The sequence below is a fragment of the Zingiber officinale genome, chromosome 5A (genome assembly GCF_018446385.1).
Source record: "Zingiber officinale cultivar Zhangliang chromosome 5A, Zo_v1.1, whole genome shotgun sequence".
Taxonomy (NCBI): domain Eukaryota; kingdom Viridiplantae; phylum Streptophyta; class Magnoliopsida; order Zingiberales; family Zingiberaceae; genus Zingiber; species Zingiber officinale.
The window spans coordinates 79,277,134-79,289,331 of record NC_055994.1 but is presented as its reverse complement, the minus strand read 5'-3'; the positions used below and the strand labels follow the sequence as shown (position 1 = coordinate 79,289,331).

Genomic DNA, 12,198 nt, shown 5'->3' with positions numbered 1-12,198 from the left:
CGACCATACTATCATTAGGATAATCGCTTAGGATTGAACCTCTGAGGTTTAGAGTCGTCGCTCGACTTCAATTTCAGCGTACACGTTAGACGAATTTCTAAGGTCGGAGTTTAACGTCGCCGCTCGACGGTCTTCAAGGTGGGGTATTTATAGTCGTCGCTCTGACTCTAGGGTTTAACGTCACCGCTCGACGGTCTTCAAGGCGGGGTATTTATAGTCACCGCTCCGACTCTAGGGTTTCATGTCGCCACTCGACGGGCTTCAAGGCGGGGTATTTATAGTCGTCGCTCTGACTCTAGGGTTTAACGTCGCCGCTCGATGGTCTTCAAGGCGGGGTATTTATAGTCGCCGCTCCGACTCTAGGGTTTTGTTGGTTGATACTCAGAATATTGTACCGGTTCCCCTGTACAAAAATTTTGTACAAGTCCTGAACCATTCCTAACAACCTTTTGTGTTCTTTAGAAATTAAATTAGGAATCGCAAGCAGAACTTAACATTATTGATTCCAAATTTAACTTATCTGTTTTCAAAGGTTTAGATTTAGATCGCAAACGATACTTAACATTATTGATCCAAATCCACTCATGTTACAAATTCAATTAAATATTAATTTCAGAGATTGACTTCCAGGTTAAACATGGCGAGGCACTAGGCCTTCTTGAGTATGGGAGTATCCACCACTTCCTAGACAAAGCCTTTCAACGAAATTTAATATTTAATTTCTTTATAGTAACCCTAGGTTTAACCAAAAGGAATAAACAAATCACAAGATCAAAAAAAAAACAAAAGAACACAAACTCTAATCACAAATTCGAAACCTAGAATCATATGCCTTTTGTGTTTGGTATTTCAAAATCTATACAAAGAAAACTAGTATGATGCGGAATAGAATTACTAGTTATACCTTTCTTTGTAAGCAACAACCTCTTGATCTTCTATCGTATTCCTCTTCTTATCTCGGATGTCGTGTGGGCGATGATCTACGAGACGAGAACCACCCAAGCTTCCTTCTTCTCCAAGCAAGTTTCGGCCATCACAAGAACTCCAAGAGAAGATGGGGTTCGACCACCACCAAGCTCCAAGGGATGCTAAGAAACAAGACCTCCTATCTCTCCTTCTTCCTTTAGCAAGATCCGACCACCAACCAAGCTCCTTGAGATGAAGATGTCGCCGGCCAAGGAAGAAGAATAGGAGAGGGAGAGGAAGAGAGGGGCCGACCACCAACCAAGGAAGAGAGGAACCAAAGAAGAATATTGTTATGAGGTGAGGCACCTCTACCCTCTCTTTTATATTCCTTGGTCTTGGCAAATAAAGAAAGTTTTATTAAAACTTCCTTATTCTCTTTGCCAATGAAAGGAAAGTTTAATAAAATTTCCCTTTCAAACTATATATAGCCGGCCACCTTAATCCCTCCAAACAAGGAAAGTTTTAAATACAAAATTAAAACATCCTAATTTGTTTCCGGAAATTTTTAAATAAAAATTTCTCTTTTGAAAATTCCCTTCATGGTTGGTCATAAAAGGAAACTTTTATAAATTAAAATCTCTCTATTAAAATATGTGGATGATTTACAAAAAGGAAAATTTTCTCTAAAATTAAAATCTTCCTTTTAATCTACAAATAAGGAAAGATATCAAATCTTTTCTTAATCTTTTGTAGAAACTATAAAAGGAAAGATTTATTTTTAAAACTCTCTTTTAAAATCATGAGGATGGTTACAAAAACGGAAAATTTTATCAAAAATTAAAATCTTCCTTTTAATTACAAATAAGGAAAGATATTAAACCTTTCTCTTAATCTTTTGTAGAAAACTATAAAAGGAAAGATTTAAATTTTAAACTCTCTTTTAAAACCATGGCTTCCACATAAGAAAATATTTTAAAAAATAAAATCCTTTTATTTTAATGTGGCCGGCCACACCAAGCTTGGGTTCAAGCTAGGGCTGGCCATCTAATGAAACCAACTCACCTTGGTTTGGCCGGCCCTAGCTTGGGCTCCAAGCTAGGCTTGGCCGACCACCTTAAGGTGGGTTAGAAGGTGGGTATAATACTTTATAAATAAGAGGCTACGATAGGGACCGAGAGAGGAGGAATTGGTTTTGGTCTCCCGATGAAATTAAGCTTCCCGTGTTTGCCCCAAACACTCAACTTAATTTCATCAATAATAATTCATACCACTAAAGAATTATTATTGAACTACCGCACCAATTTCAAATTACATTTTGGGCTCCTTCTTATCATGAGTGTGTTAGTCTCCCTGTGTTTAAGATATAGAATGCCCATTAATTAAATGAGTTACTGACAACTCACTTAATTAATATCTAGCTCCAAGAGTAGTACCACTCAACTTTATCGTCATGTCGGACTAAGTCCACCTGTAGGGTTTACATGACAATCTTTATGAGCTCCTCTTTGGGGCATCATCAACCTAGATTACTTGGACACAGTTTCCTTCTATAATCAACAACACACACTACAAATAATATCATTTCCCAACTTATCGGGCCTATTGATTTATCAAACTAAATCGCACCCTTTAATAAGTTAAAGAAATAAATACTAGATATATGTGCTTGTTATTATATCAGGATTAAGAGCACACACTTCCATAATAACAAAGGTCTTGTTCTTTTATACAATCAGTATAAAAAGAACTTACCTTAAATGGTCCTGCTCAATATACTCAGAGTGTACTAGTGTAATTTTATAGTTAAGATAAACTAATATCAAATTATACTACGACTATTCCAATGGTTTGTTCCTTTCCATCTTAGTCATGAGCTACTACTTATAATTTATAAGAAATTGATAACATGATCTTCTGTGTGTGACACCACACACTATATTATCTACAATATAAATTAATTGAACAACTACACTTAGCATATAAATGTAGACATTTGACCAATGTGATTCTTTATTTCAAATATAAATGTTTACAAAAATCTAGGCATTTAGTATACACTCTAACAGGGTTTAACGTCACCGCTCGACGGTCTTCAAGGCGGGGTATTTATAGTCGTCGCTCCAACTCTAGGGTTTAACACCGTCGCTTGACGGTCTTCAAGGCGGGGTATTTATAGTCACCGCTCTGACTCTAAGGTTTAACGTCACCGCTCGGCGATCTTCTAGGAGGGCCAGTCACTCGGTGATAACTTTGTAAACATTTGATTCTGATTTTAATCCTACAGCTGAAGGGCGCAGAAGAAACGAAGATTACATGGTATAAATTACATCAGCGCACCTTTCATCCAGCTCGATACGGCTGGAGGTGGTTTGCGCTCCATGGACGTTCGAGCCTCCGCCCCTCTTCGTCCTCTAGGTAATAAGCATCCGACCGGAGCTTTCCCACGACCTTGAAGGGTCCGGCCTAAGGAGCCTCCAGCTTGGTGACATCTCCGACCGATTTCACCTTCTTCCATACGAAGTCGCCGACCTGAAAAGATCTAGGTATTACCCTCCTATTGTAGTTTTGGCGCATCCTCTGTCGGTAGGTCGTTAACTGGACGGCTGCTTTGGCACATGCTTCGTCCACCAGGTCTAGCTCCAGGAGTCTCCACTCGGCATTCCCCTCACTATATTGCTGCAGACGATCGGCCTCAATTCCAACTTCAACATGGATGACTGCTTCGCCTCCATAAACCAAATGGAACGGTGTCACTCTCATCTCCTCCTTTGGGTTCGTGTGGATTGCCCACAACACGCCTGGAAGCTCATCCGCCCAACTGCCTCCGACGTGGTCGAGCTGAACTCGAAGAATTCGCAGAATCTCCCGATTGGCAACTTCAGCTTGTTCATTGCTTTGGGGATACGCCACGGAAGTGAAGGTCTGCTGAATCCCGTAGCCTTCACACCATTCTTTGAGACATTGCCTGACGAACTGTCTCCCATTGTCGGAGACGAGCCGACGCAGAATTTCGAACCGATATATGATGTGCTGCTAGATGAATTTCTGAACCATCTGCTCGGTTATTCTTGCAATCGGCTCAGCTTCGACCCATTTGGAGAAGTAGTCTACCGTGACGAGCAGGAACTTCTGTTGGCCGGTCATTACGGGGAAGGGCCCCACTATATCCATGCCCTACTGGTCGAACGGGCAGGATACTGTGGACGTCATCATTTCTTCTGTGGGCTAGTGTAAGAGATTGTGATACCTCTGGCAGGACAGGTATGTGGACACTGTCCGAGTGGCATCCGCCTGGAGGGTTGGCCAAAAATATCCGGCCAGCAGTATCTTCCTGGCCAACGACTGACTGCCCGGATGTCCTCCGCAAGTTCCTTGATGCACCTCCTGTAGAATGTACTCGATGTCTTCTGGCTCGACGCACTTGAGTAGGGGCCGGGAGAAAGCTTTCTTGTACAGTTGATCCCCAATCAGCGTGAATCTTCCCACTCTCCTTCTCAACAGATGGGCTTCCTCCCGATCGGACGACATAATTCTCGATCGCAGGAACTCTATCAACGTCGTCCTCCAATCGTTTGGGAAGGAAAGTCCTTCCATCAAATCAATGTGTGCCATCAGAGATACCTGCTCGATCGGCTGCGATATGACAACAGGCAATATGGAGCTAGCTAGCTTGGCCAGACCGTCTACCAATTGATTCTTCGCTCGGGGTATCTTCTGAATAATCACCTCCCGAAAGTTGGCTTTTAACCTTTCAAAGGCTTCGGCGTAAAGCTTGAGTTGGGTGTTGCTTATCTCAAATGTTCCAGCGAGTTACTGAGCAGCTAACTGGGAATCCAAGTGAATCAAGACCCGAATCGCTCCCACGTGCCAAGCGGCCGTAGGCCTGCTATGAGCGCCTCGTATTCGACCTCATTATTATTTGCCCGATATTCTAGCCGAACGAACAGATGCATCCATTCTTCCTGAGGGGAGATCAGTAGTATACCGACTCTGCTCCCTTGCCGAGTGGATGATCCATCCACATATATCCTCCAAGTGGCTTATAGCTCGAGATTCTGAACTTCCGTGACAAAGTCTTCCAAGGATTGTGCCTTGATGGTCGTTCGGGGCTGATACTGTATACCGAACTTGCTAAGTTCTGTTGTTCATTTGATTAGCCATCCGGATGCTTCTGGATTGAGGAGGACTTGACCCAGATGATTGTTTGTCATTACAATGATTGTATGCGCTAGGAAGTATGGTCGAAGCCTCTGAGCTGCGAGCACCAACGCAAAGGTAAGTTTCTCGAGACCAGTGTAGCGGGATTCGACATCTTTTAAGATATGGCTCAGGAAGTACACTGGCTATTCCTCGCCGTTCAATCATACTAGCGCCAAGCCGACAGCATGCTCGGTCGAGGACAAATAAACTCGGAGCGGCTCGCCGATAGCTGGCTTAGCCAATACAAGTAGAGAACTTAGATATGCCTTTAGTTCTTCAAATGCCTTGTCGCACTCTTCGTCCCATTGGAACTTGGTTGCTTGGCGCAGTATCTTGAAGAAAGGGAGGCTCCGGTCGGTAGACTTGGAGATGAATCGAGATAAGGCAGTTATCCGACCAGTGAGATGTTGAGCCTCCTTCAAATTTCTCGGTGGCGACATATCTTGCAGAGCCCTCACCTTACTAGGGATGACTTCGATGCCTCACTCGATGACGATGTAGCCGAGGAATTTCCCACTTTTTGCGCCGAACAGGCATTTGCTTGGGTTCAGTTTGATTCCATAGGTGCGGAGCATCTGACAAGTTTCTTCTATATTTGCGCAGAGGTCGACAGCTTGGAGAGACTTAATGAGTATATCATCGACATATACTTCCATGTTTCGTCCGATCTGCTGCCGTAAAACCTTATTCATGAGCCTTTGGTAAGTAGCCCCAGCATTCTTTAGTTCGAACGACATTACGTTGTAGCAATAGGTGTCGTCCGCTGTGATGAAGCTCACTTTTTCTTGGTCCTCCCGGGCGAGCGGCACTTGATGATATCCTTGATATGTGTCCAGCATGCATATCAGCTCACACCTAGTAGGGCTGTAAATGAACCAAGCGTTCGTGAACAAGCTTGGTGTTCGGCTTGGTAAGAGCTTGTTTATGTTCGTTCAATATACATTAGATTAATTAAACAAACAAGCTTGAACAGCTCGTTAAGCTAAACAAACAAGCTTGAACACATATGTGTTCAGCTTGTTAACGTTCGTGAACAACGTTCGTGAACAATGTTCGTGAACAACGTTTGTGAACAACGTTCGTGAACAATGTTCACGAACAATATTTATTAATAAAATTCTTTTTAATATGCTAAATAAATAATAAAATAAAATAAAATAAATTTAAATTATCAATCTTAATAACTAATCAAACAATTAAAAGTTTCAAACAATCAAACAAGCTTGAATTGAGAGCTTGATAACATCTAAACGAACCAAGCTCGAACCAAGCTTAAGCCAAGCTCGAACCAAGCTCAAGCCAAGCTTGAATTGAGAGCTTGATAACATCTAAACGAACCAAGCTCAAGCCAAGCTTCAAAAAAGCTCAAGCTCATAAAAAATAAACCAAGCCAAGCTTGAACACTCATTTCAAAAGCTTAGTTCATTTTAAGCTCGGCTCGGCTCGACTCGGTTATCTTATCAAACAAGCTTGAACACCCCAAAGCTCGGCTCGGCTCGGCTCGGCTTGTTTACAGCCCTAACACCTAGCCATGGAGTTCACTACCTGATCGATCCTGGGCAATGGGTAGAAATCCTTTGGGCAGGCCTTGTTGAGGTCTCGAAAGTCGATGTAGACCCTCCACTTGTTGTCGGGCTTTGAGACTAGCACAACATTCGCAAGCTAGCTCGAGAACTGGACCTCTCTGATATGGCCGACCTCCAAAAGCTTCTCTACCTCAGCTCGGATGATCTGATTCTGCTCGGCGCTAAAATCCCTTTTCCTTTGCTTCACCGACCTTGCATCCGGTCAGACATGAAGCTCATGCTGCGCTATGCTCAGGGAAACGCTAGGTAGTTCATGCGTGGACTAAGCGAAGACATCATGATTTCGCTGAAGACATTTGATCAGCTCAGCCTTCGGCTCAGCTTGCAGGTCGGCTGCTATAAAATTCGTTGCCTCTGCCCGGCTAGGGTGTATCTGCACCTCTTCTTTCTCTTCATAAACTAGAGTAGGAGGTTTTCTTAGCCTCCACCTTCACCATCTCGACGTAGCAACGCTGACCAGCCAGTTGATCTCCTTTGACTTCCTCGACCTAGTCTTCTACAGGGAACTTGATCTTCTGGCAATAGGTCGAGACTACTGTCCAAAATTCATTGAGGGTCGGCCTGCCCAGGATGACGTTATAGGCTGATGGGGCATCCACGACGATGAAGGTGGTGGTCCTGGTCCTTTGAAGCGACTCCTCTCCAAGTGATATAGCCAACCTTGTCTGACTGATCGGCTGGACTTCGTTGCCGGTGAACCCATACAAAAGGGTTGTCATTGGTAGCAACTCGGCCTGATCTATCTAGAGCTGGTCGAAGGCTTTCTTGAAGATGATGTTGACCGAACTTTCTGTGTCTATAAATATGCGATGAATAGTATAGTTGGCAATTATCGCACGGATGATGAGGGTGTCGTCATGCGGTACTTCGATCCCATCAAGATCCCTAGGACCAAAGCTAATTTCGGGCCCGTTCGCCTTCTCTTGGCTGTATCCTACAACATGGATTTCTAGTCGTCTGGCATACGACTTCCGGGATCGGTTGGAGTCTCCGTTGGTCGGTCTACCAACGATGATGTTGATTTCACCCCGAGCAGCGTTGCTTCGGTTTTCCTCCTCCCGAGCAGAGTGCCCGACTCGCCCACGCGGGGCTGAAGCGCGGTCGTCACACCTTGCCTGATGATGGTGGTGACGCTCGGGTGACCTTCTGGTGTCCTCTCGCCATCCAGCACTCGTCCACCGATATCGCAGTTCGGGGGAAGGCAATCGACGACGATAACTCCTGGGAGTCGGCTGAGTGACCGCCGGAACTCTGCGGCAGTCTCGAGTGTTGTGGGTGGCGGACTGATGGAAGGCACAGAACATAGGAGTCCATACCTTTTCCTTGGGCCTTGGGCGTTTGGCCGCCACGTGTTGGATGGAGTTTGGCCTCGCTTCCTGATGTGGTCGCGCCAGGTTGGTTGGTGGCTGGTTGGCGGCCTCCGTTCGGTGTGCACAATCGGTTCCGATGGCGCTTCTTTCCTTTGGGCCGCCTGAGCTTCTTCCACGTTGATGTACTCGTTGGCCTGCTTTAACATATGATCATAATCGCGGGACGACTTCCTGATGAGTGAGCGGAAGAAGTCCCCATCTACGAGCCCTTTGGTGAAGGCGTACATCATTATTTCGGATGAGACCGTGGGGATGTCCATGGCCGCTTGGTTAAAGCGTTGAATGTAGGTCCGAAGAGTCTCTCTCGGCCCTTGCTTCATAGAGAACAGACTGACGCTGGTCTTTTGATAGCGCCTGCTGCTCGCGAAGTGATGGAGGAAGGTCGTCCTGAAGTCCTTGAAGCTTCGAATCGACCCATCGGGCAACCTTCGAAACCAACGTTGTGCCGAGCCGGACAAAGTGGTGAGGAAGACTCGGCACTTAACTCCATCCGTGTACTGGTGAAGGGTTGCTGCGTTGTAGAACTTGCCGAGGTGGTCGTCTGGGTCAGTCGACCAGTTGTACTCGCCGATCGCCAAGGGTGCGTAGTGCTTTGGCAAAGGATCTTGCAGAATTGCTTCGGAGAATTAGCGGTTGATCCGCTCGGGTGATGCGTCAGCTAGGGGTGGTTTGCCCTTTCTTGCATCCCGAGCGGGAGCTTCTTCTGAGGAAGACCAGTCTCGATTCGCTTGCGTGATCTCAGAGGGCGTCTGGAACAAGGTCTGATAGAATGGGATCTGGGTGGGCGGTGCCTCTGCTTATGTGCCGTTCGGACCTTTGCTTTGACCCCATATGGAGAGCTGCTCCAGTCGGTTTTCGTGCGCCGCTCGACCTCCAGATGCTGAAGTTGCTTGCTGTGCCAGCCACTCGGCTAGTGCCTTCTATTGCTGCTCTATCATCTTTGTTGCTCGTGCCTGTACAAGTGCGTCAAGCTCCTCTTGAGAGAGTGTCACAGTGGGAGGGCATCCAGTTTCTTCCATCTCCTTGACTCGGATTCAGGTGCGTTCCCACAGACGGTGCCAATTTGATCATGTCCGAGTCGATGAACGTTGGGGATGTGGCACTCTTGTTGACTGGTCGAAGACTCCCAAGACGTAGCTCCTTTATCGCTGTGAACCTACAAACACAACGCTGAACCGGGGCGGGGGGGGGGGGGGGGGGTCCCGGCGATGGCCCTCCGACGCTCAAGTCAAATCTTTGGCAGAAAGATGTAGAGCAAAGAAGCGAGAATTGTAGCTACAGTAATGAAGTGAGCCTCCCTCCGTCGAAGTCTGGGGGTCTTTATATAGAGTTCCCCAGAGGCATGTGCACGCTCCCCAAGGCGTGCATGCTCCTCAAAGCATACCTGGAATGGATGTGTCAGAAAAGCATGCTCGACACCCTACCTTAATAGCACGAGCATATCTCTGACGTGATAGTGGAAGCTTCCACCGTACAATTCTCTGTCCGACCAGGCCGCTGGTCATGTCTCTTGTCGACAACACTGGTTCCCAGGAAGATCTCGCCACCTGCTCCCTTTGTCCTTTACCGGGCCGAGCGGAGGAACCGCTCGGCTAGCGCCTTTCCCGGGCCGAGCGAGGGAACCGCTCGGCTAGTACCTTTCTCGGGCTGACGACCTTCATGCGGATGCCCGCTCGGCCGAATGCCGCGTCTACTGTTAGCTGAGCAGGATGGTCGCTCGTCTTCTATTTCTTCCTGCTTTACCTTGTGAGCATTAGAAACTCGGCATCAGGCCGAGCTGTCGAAATGCCGGGTCGGCCATTCCTCTTGCTGATCAGGAAGGTAATTCGCCCGGTCGAATGGCTTGTCGGGTGTTGACCACTTTGACCTCCTGCCGGATGGGTCCCCCCCCCCCTTACCACCGAATCAACTGTTTTTATTTGGTCGATGCTGGATATTGCAACTCAGATTCAACTTAGTTGAAGATTTTATACTCAGTTGCTTGGAATAGTATGTGTGTGATGTCGTTGGATTTGATGAATATTTTTATGCTTCTATCATTTTTGATATTGTGATAGATGTTTTAATTATGCAAGACCATTGAATAATATCCAATCCAGTATCTATACCAAGCACCATCAATCCAGTAATCATTCTTGATCCGGTGGTAAGAAAGGGGGGCCCGCCCGGATGATGGTCAATGGCTCTGTGGCGGTCGTAGTCAAAGTTAACCTATCTGAGCGATCGGTGCGAATAGCGCTCGAGCCGGCGCTCTGACAGCAAGACCGTTATGCCGAGCTTCCGACGCTCACAAGCCAAGCAGGACTCCTTTTGTTCAGAAAACCGTGCCAGTCACCCTCAGCCGAGCGGACAACCCGCTTGGCTCAGCCGTGTTGTCCATCGAACTACCGAGTGATCAACGGGCCGAGCGTCTCTTCCGTTCAGTCCAGTACATGTCCCTTCCTGGACAGCAGTGAGACCAAGCATCTCTCTCGTTCAGACTAGTAACAAACAAAAGGTGCAGAAGAAGACGAAGGGGGTAGCTGGTGATATCCTTCTCGAGACATGTGCCGCCGACAAACAGCATGGTCGGCGGCTGGGCCGGACAGAGAATCGTACGGTGAAAGTTTCCACTGTCCTATCAGAGATATGCTCGGATGGTTGCGGTATGGCGCTAGACGTACTTTTATGACACAACATTTTAAGGTATGTCTTGGGAAGCATGCACACCTCGAGAAGCGTGCACGCACCTCCTAGGGGGCCTATATAAAGACTCCCAGGCTTCGACGGAGGCATGCATTCTCATCACTGTAGCTAGTCTTCATGCTCGTTATTCTACCTCGATCTCATCTAGCCGGAGCTGAATTGAGCGTCGGAGGGTCGTCGCTGGGAACCCCTTCCCGGCTCGGTTTTGTACTTGCAGGTTCTCACCAGAGGCTCACGCCAGTCGGAGGTTCATACGCCGTCAACGAGAGCGCCACGTCCCCAACGTCTGTTGACTCAGCACCCAGACAGGATCAAATTAGCGTCGTCTATGGGAACGCATCTGAATCCGGAGCCGAGGCGATGGAAGAAGCTGGACGTCAACATACCGTGACGCTCTCCCAAGAAGAGCTCGATGCGCTCATCCAGGCGCTAGCAGAGAAGATAGTGGAGTAGCAACAAAAGGCTCATGCCGAGCGGTTGACACAGCAGGCCACCTCAGCATCAGGGGGCTGAGCGGCACTAGAAGATCGACCGGAGCAATTTTCTACGTGGGTGCATAATAGAGGGCAGACCTGCACGCCAGGAGAGGCACCCGCTGCTCCTATTCCCTTCCATCGAGCCCTGTTCCAGACTCCGTCCGAGTTGGCCCAAGCCAACCAAGGATCACCCGATGAAGCGCCCGTGCGAGAGGCTAGGAAAGGAAAGGCGCCTCGAACAGTGTCATCCCCCGAGCGGATCAATCGCCAGTTCTCTGAGGTGATTCTACAAGACCCGCTCCCGAAGCATTACGCTCTGCTAGCGATCGGAGAGTACAATGGTACAACCGACCCGGACGACCACCTCAGTAAGTTCGACAACACCACTACTCTTCATCAATACACCGACGGAGTAAAATGCAGGGTCTTCCTCACCACCCTGTCCGGCTCCGCACAACGTTGGTTCCGGAGGTTGCCGGATGGATCGATTCAGAGTTTCAAGGATTTTCGAATGGTTTTCCTCCACCACTTTACGAGCAGCAGGCACTACCAAAAGACCAGTGTCAGTCTGTTCTACATGAAGCAGGGGGCCAAAGAGACTCTCCAAGCTTACATCCAGCAATTCAACCAAGCCGCTCTGGACATTCCCACAATCTCATCCGAGACCATGATGCACGCCTTCACCTAGGGGCTGATGGATGGCGACTTCTTTCGCTCGCTCATCAGGAAACCACCACGTGATTATGACCATATGTTGAAAAAGGCGAGCGAATACATCAACGTGGAGGAGGCGCAAGCGGCCCATAAAAAGGAAACACCGGCAGAGTTAGCAGCATCGGCCGAGCGGAGACCTCAAGCCATTCATCAACCACCCAGAGGACCCCGGGTTGAGGGGATGAGGTCGCATCAGGAATTAAGGTCGCACGCTATCCAACACGTGGAGGCCGAACGTCCTAAGCCGAGAGTAAAGGTATG

General features: G+C 47.6%; 1 protein-coding gene across 1 annotated transcript; it reads right to left on the bottom strand.

Moving 5' to 3' along the window:
* Positions 1-3,369: 3,369 nt before the first annotated feature.
* Positions 3,370-4,077, bottom strand: LOC121979686. The gene is made up of 2 exons (XM_042531673.1): positions 4,018-4,077; positions 3,370-3,936 (listed from the first exon to the last, which is right to left on the bottom strand). The coding sequence occupies exons 1-2, from the start codon at positions 4,075-4,077 to the stop codon at positions 3,370-3,372; spliced, it is 627 nt and encodes a 208-aa protein (XP_042387607.1).
* Between the last annotated feature and the right edge of the window lie 8,121 nt (positions 4,078-12,198).